This window comes from Thamnophis elegans, chromosome 3 (genome assembly GCF_009769535.1).
Source record: "Thamnophis elegans isolate rThaEle1 chromosome 3, rThaEle1.pri, whole genome shotgun sequence".
NCBI classification, from domain to species: Eukaryota; Metazoa; Chordata; class Lepidosauria; order Squamata; family Colubridae; genus Thamnophis; species Thamnophis elegans.
In genome coordinates, this window is record NC_045543.1 from 42930325 (window position 1) to 42951078 (window position 20754).

The 20754-nt window shown below is 41.7% G+C and overlaps 1 protein-coding gene across 1 annotated transcript in view; it reads left to right on the forward strand.

Annotated features, from left to right (window-relative positions):
* Window positions 1–2073, forward strand: part of KEL (Kell metallo-endopeptidase (Kell blood group)) — a 40987-nt gene extending 38914 nt beyond the window's left edge. Inside the window, exons 17-18 of the mRNA XM_032214560.1 lie at window positions 227–322; window positions 1025–2073. Coding sequence (XP_032070451.1) covers window positions 227–322; window positions 1025–1201 — 273 coding nt within the window. The 3' untranslated portion in view covers window positions 1202–2073. The remainder of the gene's footprint in view (window positions 1–226; window positions 323–1024) is intronic.
* Window positions 2074–20754: the final 18681 nt, after the last annotated feature.

The window sequence follows — 20754 nt, forward strand, 5'->3', positions numbered from 1 at the left end:
ACAGAGACCCTGATATCAGATTGAAAACTGTTCTGGAAAAAGGAGGAGAACCAGTGCAAAACAGTGTCCTCTCACTTCCAAATGTGAAGATGGTCAGAGGGATTCTTCTCCTAACTATGGTTCTTTTTTTTTTAAGCAGGATCCTAGGCTCCTGAATTATTGTTTTCTCATTGAGCATCATATCCCAAAGTATAAAATGCATTTATTTTCTTTCTTTTCCTCACAGGCTTATGAAAACTGGTTTGCAAAGCACAGAGGGGTAACAAATTTACCTAAGCTTGGACTCTCACACCATCAACTCTTCTTTGTCAGCTTTGCCCATGTAATTCATTCTTCTTTTTTCTCCTGGTGGTCTTAGTTTGCTACTCAGCTCTTTATATTTTTACAACCTTACCAACTGCTTTTACATTTTCTTGGAATATTGTATAGCTCTTTTTCCCCTTAAGTCATATCAGGAACATCTATAGCTCAATAACTGTACCATGAGAATATGATGCTAGTTGCTACAGAAGGAAAAATACCAGTGCTCTTCCTCTTCGCTTTCAAAAGATCTTCTGTTTGAACCACACAGATCAACAAGTTACAAATTTGGCTTCAGAAAGATCTAATAGCATGATGTACACAAACTGGGCCAAATTGTGGGTTCATGTATCCATGTTATTTAATCAAAGGGTTAAGTACCCAAGAAATATGTATTAGTGAGCTCCTGATTGATGCTACTGAAGGTCATAACGTTTATAAGTAATAATGCCATCCACTTTGCGGCCATAAATATTATGAAGGAGTATATGCCATTTTTTTCTCTGCATACCTTTTCTCTATTCTCAAAAGTTCTCCAACCTGAGTGACTTTTTCTCTCAATATTTGTACTCGGATGCAATTATTTTGTTTGCTGCTTCTCTATGCTAACTTTCTTCTCCAACCTGGAACTGAATGTTTGGAAACAGAGATGTAAGAGACTATGTGGAAAAATGACTTGTTTTAATTTGGCTATTCAATACTTACACCTGCATGTTTTCCACAGGCAATGTGTGGGCGCCAGAGCCTGGAGAGTCTGAAAGCCTTCTTACACAGGGATCCTCACAGCCCCCCTCCTCTTCGAGTGCTTGGTTCTTTAAGCAACAGCCAGGATTTCTCTAGACATTTCCAATGTCCAAGCGAGTCGCCAATGAATCCAGCTCTTAAGTGCCACTTCTGGTGAGATGATCTCAAGGGCACATGGGACAGTTAATGCAGAAGACACAGAGATTGGGGCTTTAAAGTCAGGACTCAATATGTTGATTGTGCTTGCAGCAAGTGTTTGGAGGCTATATTCCATTCCTTCATGACACAGTGCTTCTTCCCCTACTCTCCAGTTGTCAATGTGAAAGAAGGTTCCATCCATTTATCAAGATGGAAAAGAAGAGAATATCCTGCACTGTGGAACTTCCCTACCAACTTTTTAAAAGCATTTTGCAAAAAAAAACATTTTGTAATCAGACAAAAGAAAGACTCCATCTGAGAACTGGAAAAGCGAAACCTGAAGCTCTGAGATTAGAAACCTGAATATTCAATATCTGCCAAAGCACACATATCACTTAAAATTCAATCTGTGATCAATGTGAGAAATTTGTGTTTGGGTTAAACCAATTCAGAATGGCTGACCTGCCATGCAAAACTAAAAAAACATAATTGTGCAAGAAAAAGTTATTCTCTTTCCTTTACATGATAATTTCCTATTAATTCAAGATTTTTTTGTATAGAGAATATAGCTATCAAAGTCATAATTTGGTATTCTAAATATCCCCCGAATAACCATAAGTAAAAATCGTATTGTTTTTCTTCATGATGTAGCCCCTGAAGACAAAGCAATAAACACAGCTATGTTTTTGTTTATAAAACATATCACAATATAGTTTGTACACTTCCTAGATTGCAAAAACCACTTCCAATTATGATTTTAGATTACAATTTCTAATTCTGATTCCCAGCTATAAAACCATAGTTTATTAATCAGTTGATGCTTCAGTTCATGCTGTAAGTTATGCTTTTTTTAACATGAATTAATCTTAAATAAATGTACATATTACCAGTTATTTTACTTTACTATTTATATTACATGATATAATCTTGATATTTGCTTTATCTGCCTGCAGCGACACAAAATATTGTTTTCCTCATCATTCTTTCACTGGGGGGAGGAGGCAAACACTGAGATAACTAAGTAATAGTTTGATGATTTAGGCTAAACACTCTGATGTAAATATACTTGGCCCATTGAAGATCTACTAATTTTGCATCACTTAAAAAGATCATACATATTTCATACTAATACTGTTGATTGCTACCTCAGACTTTTCTGAGAAAAGGAATATGACAACTGCTAATGTGTTTTTTCATGGCCATCTTTTAAGATTTTTTTGCTCATTCTTCCAAGTGAAATCCTATTTAAGAAGCTAACTTAAGTTAACTTAACACTTACAGATGTGGACATACTATTATGAAGATCATCCTTTTAGGCTAGAAATTACAAAATCAGTGTAGATGCATAGCAGAGCCAACAACATGTGAAAATAGCAAAGGGATATGTTATGTCTGCAGCAACAGAAGTAGAACCTGACAGACACAGAATGGAACAGAGAGCCGAAAATGAAATGTTTCTTTGGCTTTTTACACTAAGGTGGTACTATTTTCCAGAACAGGCTATGTAAATTAGCCCTGATGTGCCATTCTTCAGATGAGTGCAGTCCTACAGGTGTGTCAAACTGGCGGCCCATGGGCTGGATGCATCATCTGCAGGCCATGCCCACCACAGGCCCACGAAGGGAAAAACGGCAACATGATGCTGTGGGTGTGACACCCGTGCCCTAAAAGCATAGACATTTGACCATTTCTGATTTAAATGGATATCCAGTAGCACATGTGGAATGGGTTGCTCTATTATAGCAGAATATATTAGAACACATCCTTTGCTCTAGCACAGTATTTCTCAACCTTGGCAACTTGAAGATGTCCGGACTTCAACTCCCAGAATTCCCCAGACAGCGAAACACTGCTCTAGCATAACTGCTTAAATGTCACAGCTGATCCTATTGTTACCTGGCTCTCTTTACTGATTTTCTATTAATAAGCTTTTTTTTTTTTAAAAAAAGAACTTTATATCAAGATGGTTCTTGAAAGCTTAATAATTAGAAGCGCAATGCACTTCTCTTTACAATTCAGTAGTATTACTCCCCAGAAAGAAGCATGATCAATATTGATTCATGGGCCAGAAAGCCCATTACGACACATGTGACTTCCACTGAATAATTATTAAAATTCTAGGTGATTGGAGCACTCCCCACCCAATCACAGACAACGTGAATGTTTCTCCTAGGTGTCAAAAGCACATTTCAATCCCCTGGGAAGTTAGCCTGCACAATTGCCACTCAACAAAACAGGAACATTTTTAACACCTGGATCCGTTTCAGTCGGGTTTCAGGCCTGGATACAGCACGGAGACGGCATTAGTCGCATTGGTCGATGATCTCTGGCGGGCCGGGGACAGGGGCTGCTCCTCTGTCCTGGTCCTGTTAGACCTCTCGTTGGCTTTCGATACCATCGACCATGGTATCCTACTGCAACGACCTGGGGGGTTGGGAGTGGGGGGCACCATTTTACCGTGGTTCTCCTCCTACCTGTTGGATCGGTTGCAGTTTGTGTTGACTGGAGGGCAGGGATTGACCCCGAGGCGCGTCACTCATGGGGTGCCCCAGGGGTCGGTTCTCTCACCCCTCCTGTTCAACATATATATGAAACCGCTGGGTGAGATCATCTGTGGTTTTGGGATACGGTATCATCAATATGCTGATGATACCCAACTTTTCAGCTCTACCCCAAATCACCCAAACGATGCCCTCGACGTGATGTCCTAATGCCTGGAGGGCTGTGTGGATCTGGATGGGGAGGAACAGGCTCAAGCTCAATTCCCCCAAGACTGAGTGGCTGTGGTTTCCGTCATCCTGATTTGTGCATCTTGTTCCATCTTTGATGATAGGGGGAGAAACGTTAGCCCCCTCAGAGAGGCCCCGCAATCTGGGAGTCCTCCTGGATATGCGGCTTAGTTTAGAAGAACACTTGATGGCCGTGACCAGGGGGGCCTTTTACCAGGTTTGCCTGGTATGTCAGTTGCTCCCCTTCCTGGATCGGGATGCTCTGTGCACAGTCACTCATGCCCTCATCCTTTCTCGCCTGGACTACTGTAACACTCTCTACATGGGGCTGCCCTTGAAGAGCACCTGGAGGCTTCAAGTGGTCCAGAATGCGGCTGCACAGGTTATCATGGGGGTACCTACATGCTCCTATGTTACGCCCCTTTTAGGCGGCCTGCACTGGTTGCCGGTTGTCTTCCGGGTGCGATTCAAGGTACTAATTATGACATTTAAAGTGCTCCATGGCTTAGGCCCAGGATATCTGCGAGACCACCTACTGCCACCGGTAGCCTCCCACTGTCCAGTGCGATCCCACAGAGTTGGCCTTCTCAGGGTGCCATCGGCCAGACAGTGTCACCTAGCGACCCCCAGGGGGAGAGCCTTCTCTGTGGTAGCGCCTTCCCTCTGAAATGAGCTGCCCCCGGAGCTTCGTATAATCCCCGACCTCCAGTCCTTCCGACGCGCCCTAAAAAGTTGGCTTTTCCAGCAAGCCGGCCTGGCCGGAACAAAATTTAAAAAATGATTGATTATTGTTAATTTTAATCAAATTTTTAAATGTTATTGTTAATCTTAATTGGGTTTGTTTTTTGGATACTCTATCTATTTTTTTTTAACTTTTGTAATATGTGGTTTTTTTTTAATGTTGTACACCGCCCCGAGTCCTTTGGGAGAAGGGCGGCATATAAATCCAATAAACAAAACAAAACAAACACACTTCCTGATTATTTCAATAGATTAATGCAGAACTTCACAACTAAGTGCCTCCTTATTAAATCTGACTGTTCAAACAAAAGCACTGAAAAGTTTTCTTCCAGTTTAACTGATCAATATGTACTTTTAAAAGCACAACACTGAATCACAATTAAATTGATATAATCTGTACATTGTTTATAATGACACAATATCTCTTTCTCTTTATTGAAGTCCAAGAGCATTACAGCACAATATAAAAAAATAGTGTTGCCAATCTGTACAACAGGCACTATGTTTTTCAGAGAAAATAGAGAAATAACTAAAGCAGCAGAACAGCAAACATTGGGAGACCATTTGCATTTAAAGCTAAGGAAGTTCAAAATTTTACATGTATTCACCACATCATAACAAGGTAAAAAAACAGCTCTGGGTCCTGTCCCCCAATGATGCCACAAAGCATAACAAGAATCAGAGCCCCCTGTGGGAGAGATCACAATTTCTCTAAGGTTCATTTGGTGCTCATGTGGATTAAGATGAGAACAAGCATAAGAAGTGGCAACAACCTGTAAAAAATATTGCCTCTCTGGTATATTAAAAATGCTTGCTCAAGGATACATTAAATATGCAGTTGCAGTTCACATGTGTCTATCTCCTAACACGCCCTTTAAACAGAATTTAGAGGTCTCATTGCAGTGCAGGCAGAGAGGATCAGGTTTTTTTCTCCATAGCATAGTGCCAGTGAAACCTACCTCTCTAATGCTGCTCATCTTCTCCATACAGCAGACTGACCTTAAATGGTCAGAATTCAGACAGGGGACTGCTGGCTGTTTAAAAATCTTACAAAGGGAGGAACTATGTGCCTGCTGGTAGGCTAATAGATAATCAGCTGGGAGGTGAAGCCTAAGAGAAGATTGAACACCTGTAACCATGCTGGGTCATTTAAAGACAAACCTACCCCATTTTCCTCAACTGGTAGGAAGGAATCCCCATAATTCTAATAAGAAAACCAAGTTATTTTTCAGTTGTGGAAAAACAAAGGCTCTTATGTCTTTTGTAGAGGAAATCTTAACACAGTGTAACCATGCACCATTTCAGATTAAAGAAGGAATGACTGAGATCCTCTTCTCAAAATGAATTATCCATAGAAAACTAAGATGTTGAGGAAATGTCCAGATTGATTTGGTTTTACTCTCTGGCACAGAGTTTTCTATTCACAGTTGATTAGATGGTCCTGGGGACCAGAAATAAAAATTACAGAGGGATTATCTGTTTACATAAAAAGCTCTTAAAGCCCAAAAAAGAGCTAAAGGGACACACATCTAAGAATGGGCAAAACCATGAGGATCAGAATTCATATTTCTGGCTTAGAACACATCCTACAAGCTTTGGTTAGAAGGTTTATTGCTCCTCTCAGGGGCCATGGTGTGGAGACATGCTTAGTTGGTACTGAGGTCCCTGGGTCCGAGTGATGGTCACAGCTTAGTAGGCAATCATGAAGCAGAAGTAGATGTTCAGGTTGTCTTCATCCATTATCATTGCTAAGACTTCTGGCTCTATGTCACGCATAAAAAAAAGAGCATGACACTGGCAGTATTCAGAGAGATGATTAAGTCCAGCAAGATGTCCTTCACTGCTGCATTCCCAAGCTGTTGGGAGTCCTCACTCTCAGCCATGTTGATCACCTCCATGCCTTCCCCTGTTGATGAAGCCACAAATGTTTCTTCCATCTTTCCCTCACCTTAAACACAAATCAGGAATCAACCGTCTCTTTTCTGTGACTTTCATTCTTTCATTCATCCTAGCTGCCCTTTTGTTTCTCCCAAGTCAACCATTCTGTGGTGGTTTTTAACCTGGCTACCTTCTCACAGAGCTCTACTGAATGTTTGTATGAGATGGTTGAAATAAGTGGAAATGTTTGAAGAAAATAAGAAGCATAGGACTTAATTCCTATGAGTTTACTGATTTTTAGACAACTTATATTGTAGCCAATTATCATCTTAATCTTACCACATTACTTTAAATGCCCAAATGGGAGTAACTTGACATAAGCATCTGTTTAGTGACCATTCGAAGTTACAGTACTGAAAAAGGTGACTTATGACTGTTTTTCACATTTTTGACCATTGCAGCATCCCACGGTCACACAATCAAAATTCAGATGCTTGGAACGGCCATGTAATTACAATGGTTGCACGGCCTTTAGGTTACGTGATGACCTTTTGTGACCTTCTAACAAGCAAAATCAACGTGGAAGCCAGATTCACTTAACAGCCGTGTCACTAACTTAACAACTGCAGTGGTTCACTTAACAACTTTGGCAAGAAAGGTTCTAAAATGGGGCAAAACTCAACAACTGTTTTGCCTTGCAACAGAAAGTTTGGGCACAATTGTGGTCCTAAATTGAGGACTACCTCTATAATAAACTAGAAAATAGCATTTATGCCAGCAGGTCTTGCTGTTTTCCCACCAGCCTTTGGGAAGAAAGATACTGATATGAGCCTTTAACCAATATTAAATTAATTTGATATCCATATCTCATTGAGCTGATACAAAACAATGCCAGCATAAGATCAGGTATTCCTATTGTCAATCTTTATCCTGCCTTTGTTGTATCAAAGTAATTGCCAATTGATGTTACCCTAACTGGCAAGTATCCTACTTTTTTTAAGCAAAGTGATTGGGTTTCTCCTCTGGCTTTGTTCACCTCTGGTGATGTCTCCTCTGGTGACGTGCTGAAGGAAAACTTCAGCATATCACCAGCCAGCAGGGAAATCTTCCAATGTTCAGGGCCCTATGGCAGAAATAGGTTGGGTCTTCAGAACTTCGCCTGTCTTTTCCTGCTTCTCCTCATTTGGACATTTCAAGTAATAGGAAATAATGAAGCAGGTTGGAAGTCACAGCCCTGGAGAAGACAGTCAGATGCTGCCATAACTGTGTATCCAGCTAGAGCAACCTCTCTTCCATTGTATTGCATTGTGGAGAGGAGAACTGATGGATAGAAACTGATCAAATTTACCAAAAATGTCACACACTTCACAGTAGCCTGATTTAATGTCTTTCATTATATTTTCAGGACACTGCAATGAAGAAAAGCAGCTAAAGATCCCAGTTTAATCACATTATGGAAACACAATTGTACAGATAACTCCTTCTCTTTCCCCATCTAAAATAACACAGATCTGCTAATACTGTAGTGCTAATTTGTAACCAAAATATCACCTCTTCTTTTAAGGAAGGATTGTGTTGTACAATCAAGGAATAAGATTACAGTTGTTAAGGCATGATGGTGATACAAGAAGCTACAAGTTGCTTTCTGCATAGAGTTTCTGCACAACCTATTTGTAGTCATGCGCAATTATGTGTATCTAATTGGGGCAAGATTGGCTGCATTTGAAAACAAGCAGTTGAATGGATGCCCCATTAATAGCAAAGCAGTATATACAAGTGATCCCCTAAAAAGAGAGCCATACTAAGATTATGCTTCTTTTCTTCCTGTCTAACTTTCTTGTCAATAATTTAAATTTTGGGATTGGGGGGGAAAAGGGACCTTATTTTTCCTCTTTAGGTGTATATAAGTAGGTTGCAGACTTCCCATTAACAAAGAATGCTTCCTCATTGCTCTGTGTGATAAGAGGAAATGCCAACCTGTCTTCTAGTAGTCCTTGCATTGTGCTGCAAAATATGCTCCCTTCCCTGGCAGTGCCAGCATATCTACTCCTGTTCTAGCACAAATGGTCCAATTAGCCATTTATCTTTTAAACATCATTTTGAAATCTTTACCATGATCCATTGTAAGATAGCTGCAGCTATTGACTGTCCAGGCAGAGATCATGAATCACAACACAATCCTTAAAAGACCCCTCTTGGTGATGCATATAAGGTACATATGGGATGTCTGTAATGTGGTAAATCAGCTGTGCTCTTTAACAAGAGGACACATCAAGCAGAGCATTGGAAAGGTAGCAAATGCAGACTTGATTTCAATTTGCATCCATCTTGATCCACTGCCTGAAATGATTGCTTGTTAATAGCAGCAGGGACAAACCTGAGAAAGGCTATCATTTAGCATTGTTCATGAGAATACATCACCAACTGAGCTTTCAGTTAAGGAATAAGGGGGTATTTTTTTTGCTGAATTTAGGAACAATAATGCAACTATATATATCATAAATATATTGCAACCATCTTTTGGAATAATAAATAAAGTTAATCTTCTGGAAATCCTAATTACTAGATCTATTTCTTTTTAAGTCTTTTATATTCCTACAGTCAGGAGATTCTATCAAGCCGATTTTTGCGCCTGACTCTTCCCCTAGTCATTATGCTGCGCTTGTTTGCTTGGGGAACATCTACCTTCCCACAATTTTCAGCCACATCATTTGTTAACATGTACAGAGCCTAGCATTTTCCTGCTTAGCTACTTCTGTTGATGCAAATTACATGTACAGTTGCAAACTAAATCCCAGATGTTTGTCAGTTGTATTAAATAACATGGTGAGGATCTACAGATTTCATTCCCATAGGAATAGGAAACCCCTCTTTTAAGTTCCCTATCACTTAAACTTAAAGCAGTGTTTTCTATTCCAATGGGAATGAAAAGGAGGAAGTGGGAAAATGAATGCTTTGCCTATAAATCATCCTCAATTACCTTCTAAGACGCTGAAACTCTACTTTCTGATACTTTCTGTCCCTGGAACTTCTCCAATTCTATTTTATTCCTAGGCTAGGAGATGAAGCTTTTTACTTGTAATTCATGTGGGCTTGTCTTTAAATAATAATAAAAATAACCATTAATTAAGCAGTTCCCAGGCTGGCCCAAGGCATTTTGCTCCTGCAGAAGCAGCACTGTATTCTCTTCCCCTGTGCTCCTGATACTATTACTACTGGCATAGCAGTTAAATCTTACTGGTGAAGAGATAGAGCCTGCAATCCTATGTGGGAGTCACCTGTGATTAGATAAAAGGCAGCTGAACCATCAGAAGGACCGGGGACATGGCAAACATCTCAGAAGAGACCATTCTTAGGTCCTTGGACTGTAAAGGACAGGGGAAAGAGATGTACTTTCAGACTTGCAAGATTCTGTTAAAGTAACCTTGCAATAAAGCCAGAGGTAATATACCTGAATGAGCTTCTTATCTACCTTACAAGGCTGACAGATTCTTGGTCAAAATTGATTGTAGCAGCTAGTTTAATGGGGGAAACCTTGTGGGAAACACGGCAGAAAATAGCTGAGCCACTTGAGAGAAATAGTTGAAGAAGTGGTGCTATCTATATACTAATCTTTTTTCATCCAATAATTGCTTTTTAATTGAGGGTCATCACACATTCACTGATGACCCATAAGACAGAATTCCCCAACCTTTCTGGCTTTGTGAACTTGTGTGTGTGTGTGTGTGGGAATTGTTCGGCATGAGTGGTGGGCAAATGAGTGTGCAGCTCCATTTGTGCGAGCAGCAGGTACAGACACCCGCCATTCGTGCAAATGGAGGCCGTGCATGCACACGTGCTCGTCTCCTGCTTGCAGAAATGGGGATGTGCGTGTATGTGCTTGCCCACCAACAGCTCAAGGCCTGTTAGTGGGCTATGACCCAGGAGTTGGGAACCCCCTGCCATGAGACAATATTGAAAACAAAGGAATGGGCAAGAGGTATTAGAGTTCTCCCTGTTCAAAGGCACCCATCAGCTGTTGCTTGGGAAGGAGTTGTTGCTATTTGTCTGGTGAATTTAACCCTTTCTCTAGTACCAAGCCCTGCTGAAATTATACTTTTATTTTCCCCCCTGTGAAAATGGTTTGGTGTAAGACAAAACGGGTTGGCATATATATGGGTAAATCTCATTTTACAAGCGATTGATTTTAATCATCATTTGGTTGTTAATCTGCTTACTTTCTGGGCTCTGCCTGTTTGGATTCTGGCAGATATATACATATATGACCACATATTCTGGAAGATATACAGAATGTGGCAGATATATACATATATGGCCCAGGTAGGCATCTACTGGTGAGAAGAAAAAATTTAGGGGCCATTTTGGCTGGAATGGTAAACCCTGGATTGGCACATTCCTGATGTGCATGAAGGGACTACATCTTTTTATCTCTTTATAATTTTTCCTGCCTAATCTTTCTTTTAGAGAGGGGTCATCTTGAATCCAGGACTGACTCTTTTCTAAATAAAATTAGGAGATTATGTGCTTTAAATATTAATCTGAAAATGAATTTCAGACCTTTTCCAAACACTCCACCTCACTGCTATTTTTAAAGATCATTTTTAAGACTGTTTTGCAATCCTGAAAATTGTTCCAGCAGTAAATGCCATAACTTTAGGCTGATTTGTTAAAGCAGTGACACCTTTCCCCAAGGTCATGCTGTTGCATGTCAAATTATATGTTGAGTTGGAACTGCCTCTGAATAATTTTTGAAGCACTTGTAACTCTGATACCTCTGTACTCGACTGCTTTAAAACTCATTGAATGTGTTACTCAATGCATTTTGATGCGAACATTTTGTATTCATTGTTTTTCATTCATTGGTATTCATTGCCTTTGAACAATGGTGCTGGAGAAGATTCCTGAGAGTCCCTTGGACTGCAAGGTGATCAAACCAGTCAGTCCTAGAGGAGATCATCCCTGACTGCTCTTTAGAAGGCCAGATCCTGAAGATGAAACTGACATACTTGACCACCTAATGAGAAAGAAAGACACACTGGAAAAGAGCCTAATGCTGAGGAAGATTGAGGGCAAAAGAAGAAGGAGATGACAGAGAATGGGGTGGCTGGCTGGAGTTACCAAAGCAGTAGGCATGAGCTTAAATGGACTCCAGACAGAGGTAGGTTTCTACCGGATTGGACCAGTTCAGCTGAGTAAGTAGTAACTTGGCTGGCCATGCCCCTAAACTGGTTCTATCGGCAATGTTGTAGGCACCACCATCTTTTTTTTTGCTTCTGCGCATGTGCAGAAGCATATCAAGAAAGCACACACACAAAGTGCATCCCTGAGTGAACCGGCAGTAACAGAAGCCGGAATCCATACCTGACTCCAGAGGATGGTAGAGGACAGGAAGGCCTGGAGGAACATTGGGGTCCATGGGGTCGCAATGGGTCAGACACAACTTCACAATAACAACATAACAATTCGTTGTTTGGTTTTCGATGTGCAAGCTAGAACTTGTTGGTGTGGGGTTCCTCATGACTCGCTACCATTTCCAGTCAAAACAAAGAGTCACTTGTTAAGTCATGTGGTTTGTTTGGTAGTTGTCATTTTTAGTACTCATCACACCTCCTGGAACCAATTAACGACATGTATCGAGGTACCACTGTAATAGTTAGCCTCTGCTACGAGAGATAGCTGCCTCTAGCCTCTAGCTGCCTAACAGTAGGTATAACTTCTTTAATCACCCTTTGGATGATTGGATGTCTAATGCTTTTCTTCTTTCTATCTCAGGATTCAATTCCCAAAACTCTTAGCATATCACTTACTTTTTTCCTGCCATTTGTTAGTGGTTACTTGAAAGGCAGCTCTGAAGCCATCAGAGTAAACAAGGAGATGTGTTGTAAAGAGCGCAGCCAACAGGCAGATGGTACACCCCAGGGACACCATTGGGATTAGATCACCCCTTCTCCACCTCTACCATTTGATAGGAGCCTCTGCTCCTCATGACTCCCTTGAGTGAATGAAGGACTGAATCAGGTCTCTCACTTCTGAAGTGGGCCTGTGACATCACCAGGCTTTTATGACCTCATATTAGTTCATACTCTCTTCTGCATCTCATCAGACAGTAGGATCCTGAAGAAAAAGAGGGAAGAATAATAATAAGGAAGTTGTCTTTGAATGGCAAAATTAAGATGGACTTGTCAGCAGGGATGGAATTCAATTTTTGGGGGGCATGGCTTGGTGAGCATGGCTTGGTGGGTGTGGCATGGCTTGGTGGGCATGGCAGGGGACAGATACCTAAAATCTCCATTCCAACTTCACTCCAGGGGAAAGTTACTGCAAAATCCCAATTCCCTCCTGATCAGCTGGGATTGGGAGGCAGAGAATAGACAGGGGAAGGGCCAGTCAGAGGTGGTATTTACCATCCTCTGAACTATTCAAAATTCCCACTACCAGTTCTCCAGAACTGGTCAGAACCTGCTGAATTCCACCTCTGCTTGTCAGGTACCAAGAATCAAGACCATCCATTAGATTGCACCATAGAATATTTATTCAAGCCTATACAGAAGAATATGGTCAAGTAAAGATCAACACCAAATTGATTCCAGATAAGGGTCCATGCAATTCAGGAAGGATTGAATGTGGTCCCTTATCTGGCATCAATTTGGTGCAACGGGAATGGGAATGAATGGGAATGCAATGTTGTTTAAGTGCACTGCCTGCACTTTTCCTACAGGACTAGAACTTGAGCCAAAAAGACATATGGCTAATTTTATGATTTATTTGAAGTGAATTGGTGCTGTGAAAGTCTTCTACCACAAATTTCTCTGGAAGTTGATTTCAGAGCAGAAGTGATGTATAGCCTCCCAAGAAATCTACAGAAGACGTCCTGTATGTTAGCCAAAAAAAAAAAAGAAAAAAAGAGCCAGCTAATTGACTAGGCTGAATTTTGTATCAGTTCTCTGAGTGATCTTTCAGGTGTGTGGTTATTAAAATGTTTAATCTTAAAAAATCAGGTTTTCCTACTTTTCTTCACCACTACTTCTTGAATTGACATTGTAAAATTGCATGATGGTATGGTTAGTAAGTTCCCATATGATCTGGAAATATAACTAAGTAAATACAGGCAGCTCTCAACTTACAACATGTTCATTTAGTGACTGTTCAAAATTGCAACGGCACTGAAAAATGTGACGTATGACTGTTTTTCAGAGTTGTGACCTTTGTAGCATTCCCATGATCATGTGATGAAAATTCAAATGCTTGGCAACTGGTTCATATTTATGACTATTGCTGTGTCCTATGGTCATTTATCACCTTTTGCAACCTTCTGTCAAGCAAAGTCAACGAGGAAGCCAGATTCACTTAACGACTGGGTTGCTTTCTTATCAACTGCAGTGATTCATTTAAAAACTGTGGCAAGAAAAATCGTAAAAGTGGTGTAAAACTCACTTAACAAATGCCTTACTTAGCAAAAGAAATATTGGACTCAGTTGTGGTCATAAGTTGATGACTACTTGTATAACTAAATAAAAGTATGCATTCTCCTAACTTAGAATGTGTTCTGTTTAGTCATAAAGAATCTAAACATAATCATTCTGCTTTTCATGTTAACTGAACTAGAAATTCCAGCTTGCAGTGTGAACTAGGTAGCAATAAATGTCTCATTTCAACAGGATTTGTAAAAGGAATTAATTTACCAGTGCTCAATGTTTTTATTTAAAAAAAATAGCATTTATTCTCCCACATAGCCACCAGATGGTGATATGGCACAATGATCACAGTTTGGAAAGTATGCTAGATCCAATGAATTATAAATTATAAATTATAATTCTGCTCTGTACGCCTGCTGTAGAAGCTTTAGTGGGGTACCCTTGACAAAAATTTCATCTTCCAATAGTTCTAAGTTTAAAAACTCATAAACATGATCAGAATTCAAAACAATTCTTCTATGCAGATGTATAACATTTCTATGCTTGTAATGTGCATTTTAATATTCAGAATCATAAACTCCTTGTGTTTGTGAGACTCAGTAGCCCCATAAAACATATTCATAACTTATTCAAGGATCTTAGGAAAGTACTGGGAGAGTACTACTGAATACCAATTGTTGGTGAATTGTTCTGGTGGGTTGGGATTAGGGTTAGGGAAGGAAGATTCTCTTGATTAAAATGATTCTGAAGTTTCATGCAGGATTCTGATATTTCAGCTGCAAAAAAAAAGGGGGGGGACACATTTTTTCTGCCATTTAGTGTTCATCTGGATTTTAGCAGCCCAATTGTGGTACCCTGGTTCAAGGATCCCCAATCCCCAGTCCCTGGCCCATGCTAGGCCTCAGCCCATTCAGAACTGGGTCGCCGAACTGGTGGATGAGTGTGTGCATGCATGCATGCACCAAGCTGCATTTGTGAAAATGGGGCATGTACACATGAGCAAAACCATCCTTCCCCCCACCATCCCCATCATGCCACCTCCACCAGTCAGCCAAGCTGGAAGGGTTGGAAACCACAGCCCTACTTCATTGACAAATAGTAGCTTGAAGAAACATTTCTGGTAGGAAAAAATGAAGGAGGAAAGGATCTATATATCACTCAGCATTTTGACCTTCAATCAAGCTAGATACAATATTGATGCTATTAATATCCCCAGAGTAGGGGATATTAATAGCATCAGTGCGGCGTTGTCGCCACACTGGTGGGCTGCTCATGTGTCCTTGCCTAATCAAAAGGAAAACACCAGACGAAATTCCTTGGGATGAGCAAAAGCTTCAAATGATCGTCGAAGGGCTCTTTTATTAGAAAAAGTTAGTTACAGCGTCATCAAAAAGGAGCGTATCAAAAGGCATATATAATCAATAATAGCAGTAGACTTATATACCGCTTCATAGGCCTTTCAGGCCTCTCTAAGCAGTTTACAGAGAGTCAGCATATTGCCCCCAACAATCTGGGTCCTCATTTTACCCACCTCGGAAGGATGGAAGGCTGAGTCAACCCTGAGCCGGTGAGATTTGAACCGCTGACCTGCTGATCTAGCAGTAGCCTGCAGTGCTGCATTTAACCACTGCGCCACCTTGGCTCTTGGCACAAGTAAACTAATGAAAAGTTCACAGCATTCTACAAATAAACCAATAGAAAATCACATCATGGCAAAGGGTGGGCAAAGGGGGAACAGAAGATTACAAGCTGCATGGCATTGGGAGGGGGAGAGAGGGAATAGAAAGTTATAGCACAGCATAGGGGGGAGAAAAGGCATGTGTGGGAGTAGCTGGCTCACATAGTTCTTGTTACATGAGGCTGCATAGTGAGTTATGACTGTTAGGCCAGAAAGATGTCTGCACGCAAACACCCGGAATGAATTCCAACATCTCCTATATTTTTGTTTTTAAAAGGCAGCATCTCCCTCTTCATCGCTGGGCATGCGGAAGGGATCTTTCCCCATGAAAGGGGTTGACTGTTCATGTAACTTCATGTGGTTGACAATGTGAATTTTCTTCTGTGGAGCCAAGCTAGAGGGTATATTCTTGCACATAGTTAATAAAGAGGGTACACATTGAATACAGCAGCACAACAGTATCAGCAAAGCAACAAGGGTTATAATGGTCTTGTCAGTATTTCCCAACCAGCTAAAATTAGGTAGCCAAGAGGTCAGCCAATCCCACAAGGAGTCCGAGGCCTTATATGTCTGTCTAACTGTTTGAACAATATCATGTAATTTTTCCACACTGGTTTCAATTTCTCTGGACTGGTTCAAATAATGACAACAAGTAGCATTCAACCAAACACATAGGCCTCCTTCCTTGCTTAACAAGTAATCCAGAGCTAATCTATGTTGAGTTAAAATTCCAGATAAAGAGTCAACTTCGGCCTGCAGGGCTTGTAGCCCAAATATCGTGGTGTTAGCTAGGGTTTCCATTTGAGCAGATAAAATACGCAGTTGTTTAATGTTCCATGCAACACTCAAGAGTGGTAGGGTAGAGGGTGCTCTGCCCTGTTCTCCAGGTCAGAGACAGAGACAGGCTCAAGCTGTGGTTCCTGCTGGTTGGTCATGGTCAGGCGGCTTCTGTGTTTGTGTAGGTGGTTGTGTAGGTGGTTTGGGCAAATATGGTCTTACGTGCCGTCCTGGGATCCAAAGAACCTTGTCTTTTAGTTGGATTGCAGCGTAGCCCCTTCCCCAGGTAATCAGGTCAGCAGGTCCTCGCCACGTCAGGTCAGGCAAGCAGCGATAGTAGACGGTGGTCGAAGAGTGTCAGCAGAAGATGGAGCTGCGAAATGATGAGTTGCTGCTGAGGAAGGTGGCTGACTGGTGAGATTTAAAAAGTTTAATGTATAGAGACAAAGATTAAGAATGTTTTGCAAAGCTGGGAAGCTAGGGGGCGCTTTCCCCTGTGTTTCAATGTAGCGATCAAGGGCATGCTTAAGAGTCTGATTAGCACGCTCAACCATTGCCTGTCCTTGGCTGTTATATGGAATGCCGAATTTGTGCACAATGTCCCATTGGTTACAAAAAGCAGCAAAGGCTGCACTGATGTAAGCGGGCCCATTGTCTGTTTTTATCTCTTTTGGGCGTCCCAGCGATGCGAAGGTTTGAATGCAGTGGTTGATAACATGTTTTGTGGCTTCCCTCCTTTGTGGGGTAGCAAACAAGAAGCCAGAGAATGTATCTATGATTACATGTAGATACTTCCAAGGAGCAAAGGATGGATATTGAGTCACATCCATTTGCCAAATTTGGCAACATTCTGTCCCTCTGGGATTAACTCCCATAGGGAGGGAATGAGCTTGCCGACTGCAATTGGGGCATTGTTGAATGATTGCTGATGCCCCCGCCGACGTAAGGCCAAATTGTTTTATGAGCGCTTTTTTATTCTGATGAAAGTAAGAGTGGCTATCCCAAGGTGTGATAGCAGAACAAACATTGACATGGGGTGGGGGGTGGGGGCTGATGCCGCAGCGTCAGCAACATCGTTGCCCTCCTGGAGAGGCCCAGGGAAGGGCTGATGGCTTCGAATGTGGGAAACATGGAAAAAATGGGTGCGAGCAGAAATTAACTTTTGCAAATATAAAAAGAGCGAGAGTAATTGTGGTTCCAATGAGGGAGAAAGATAGGCCTCATAGATTGATTTCACAATCTGAGTTACACAGAGGCTATCCAAAATCAAGTTAAAGGGTTTATTTGGAAAAGTAGAAAAAGCCAAAATAGAGGCAGCAAGCTCCGCACGCTGAGTGGAAGTCTGCCGGGGGGGTGGGTGGGTAATTTTTGTGCACCACCGACCATTCTCCTGCCAGGCACAAGCACCATAGGTTTTGCTTCCGTCAGCAAAAATAGTCATGGCCTGAGGAAGAGGGAGAGGGGAATATGGAGTGTGCCATTGCAGGGGAACAGTTTTCAAAAGAGCCAATCTAGGGTCGGGGGGTGCATGGCAAGAAATCTCACCTGGCCAGTCAGCAAGTGCGAATTGAAGGTTTTCCGAGTCAGCAAGGAAAGTCTCCCAAGTTGATAAAGAACAAGGGACAAAAATCGTGGAAAGTTCAATTCTGGCCAACAACTTTGTTCTGACACGGGCTTTTGTAATTAGAGCTGCAAAAAGTGCAGGTTTCTGAGAAATAGTGGACTTTGGGGTGTGAGACAAGTGTACCCATTCAATAATTAATAATTTTGAAGTTTTTTGCACCACGGCTCCTGTTGGGAGCCCAAGAGTGTTACATATAATGAAAGTTGAGGGGGTGTTATCCTGAAGACGATCCACCCAAATTTGAGCAAGTGCCTCATTTATCTCTTTTAAAACTTGCTGATGTGTTTCATCTAATTTAATAACATCTGCAGGGTTTTTGCCCATTGTTAATGCAGAAAACAACGAAGCCAGTTGAGGGGTTGTGAGCCCCATATATGGGCGTGCCCAGTTAATGGAGCCCAAATATTGCTGTAACTGTACTAATGTGGGAGTGTGTGGCAAGTCCAATTTTGGCATTGCAGGTGCAGCATGAGAAGCCAAAAGCTTATGACCCAGCTACGAAAAAGGTTGTGCTGTTTGAACCTTTTCTGGAGCTATGTGCAGGCCATTTTTATGGAGAAGATTAGTCAAAAAAGGTAATGTTGCTAAAACCGTACCTGGGGGCCCACATGCTGCTACTAAGATATCATCCATATAGTGGTAAATTAAAAAGTGAGGGTGTGCCGTCCGATACGGCTGCAAAGTTTTATCTACAAAATATTGACACATGGTGGGGCTGTTGAGCATTCCCTGAGGCAGGACTGTCCATTGAAAGCGAGAAGCAGGTTTGGAATTGTTAAATTCCGGGACAGTAACTTTCTCATGGAGTGGGATAGAAAAAAAGGCATCTTTTAAATCAATGACCATGAGATCACATTCTTGGGGAATCAAATTTGGATTGGGGAGGCCGCACTGCAGCGCTCCCATGGGCTGGAGAATTTTATTAACAGCCCGCAAATCATGCAAAAAAAACGCCATTTACCAGATTTCTTTTTTATAACAAACACTGGGGTATTGTAAGGGCTGTGGGATATCTCTTTCCTCTTCCTCTCTTCTCTCTCTGTCTCTCTCATCCTCTATCTCTTTGTCTCTGTTCACTTTCTCTTTCCCTCTTTTCTATTCTTCTGTCCTTCTCCCCTCTCTCTCTTCTTTGTCTCTTTCTGTCTCTTTCACTCTTTTTCTTTCTTCCTCTCTCCCACTCTTTTATCACTTACTCTTTACTCTCTACTGCCCAACCTGTCCCCATAATTTACCTACTTTCCTAGTTTCCTTACTGGAGCCCTCGCTCCCTCAAACACACACACATGCACGTACGCATGCACGCACGCATGCACAAAACCATTTTTCTCCATTCCAATTCAGATCCTATGAATCAATTCCTCTGTGAAACATCTGTGAAAAAGATTCAGGTGCTCAGGCATGAAAATGTCATCAAAGCAACAGAAAAGAAATCAGAAGAGTCAGTAAGAAAGGGAGTAGCAAGAACTCCTTGAGACATGAAATCACGATGAGGAAAGACTAAGAGAGGCATCGTAGGGGGTAATGGAATAGAGGTAGCCGGGATGACCAGAAGAAAGTAAGAAGAGCCAGGCATTGGAGCATCTATAGATTCACTTGCCAAGAGATTGAAATAAGAAGGAAGATAAGAAGCAGTCTTTTGTGTGGGGCTGGCTGAATGCCCCAGGATTAGTCTCCCAACTGTGAGTCAGGTTGGAAAGCAGGCAGAAGCGTCCTCTAAAGGGATGTAATGCTGAGGAGCTTCAGAGGCTGAGGGTCACAGAGGCATGGATACAAGGGAAGAGGAAGCCTTGGATTCAGAGTGTGAATTTAGTGAAGAGGTTTCCAAATATGGCGGGGGGTGTCTGGTCCCCCCATCATGGCTTTTTCATGAACTTTTAAACATTCCATGACGATCCGCCAAGTGGAAAGTATTTTCGCTGGTGCCCTTGGAGGGTCATGGAAATACTTCCCTAATTTTTCCCAAGTGGCTGTTCGAATTGAGCCCTTCTCGGGATATGTGGGACAATTTTGATAAATGTACCTGAGAAGGTTAGTAAGATCTTTTTTCGAAGGGATGGGGAGAAAGTTCCCATTGTTTTTTAAGATTAATATTGAGGATTTGGCCAATTCTCTAAGTTTGAAAAGGTGTGCAACCTGGGGCTTAGAGAATTCTGCCCCCATACTCACAATTCTGGGAGGATGCTCCGTCTGTGACGGCCGGTCCTGGTATGCAAGGGGCGTTCCTTCGCCGGTAAGCAATAGGGGTGCCAAATGAGACGTATGAGGTGACGTGCTTGATCAGCAAGATCACGTCGGGGTCACCAGTTGCGGCGTTGTCGCCACACTGGTGGGCTGCTCATGTGTCCTTGCCTAATCAAAAGGAAAACACCAGACGAAATTCCTTGGGATGAGCAAAAGCTTCAAATGATCGTCGAAGGGCTCTTTTATTAGAAAAAGTTAGTTACAGCGTCATCAAAAAGGAGCGTATCAAAAGGCATATATAATCACACATGGCACAAGTAAACTAATGAAAAGTTCACAGCATTCTACAAATAAACCAATAGAAAATCACATCATGGCAAAGGGTGGGCAAAGGGGGAACAGAAGGTTACAAGCTGCATGGCATTGGGAGGGGGAGAGGGGGAATAGAAAGTTACAGCACAGCATAGGGGGGAGAAAAGGCATGTGTGGGAGTAGCTGGCTCACATAGTTCTTGTTACATGAGGCTGCATAGTGAGTTATGACTGTTAG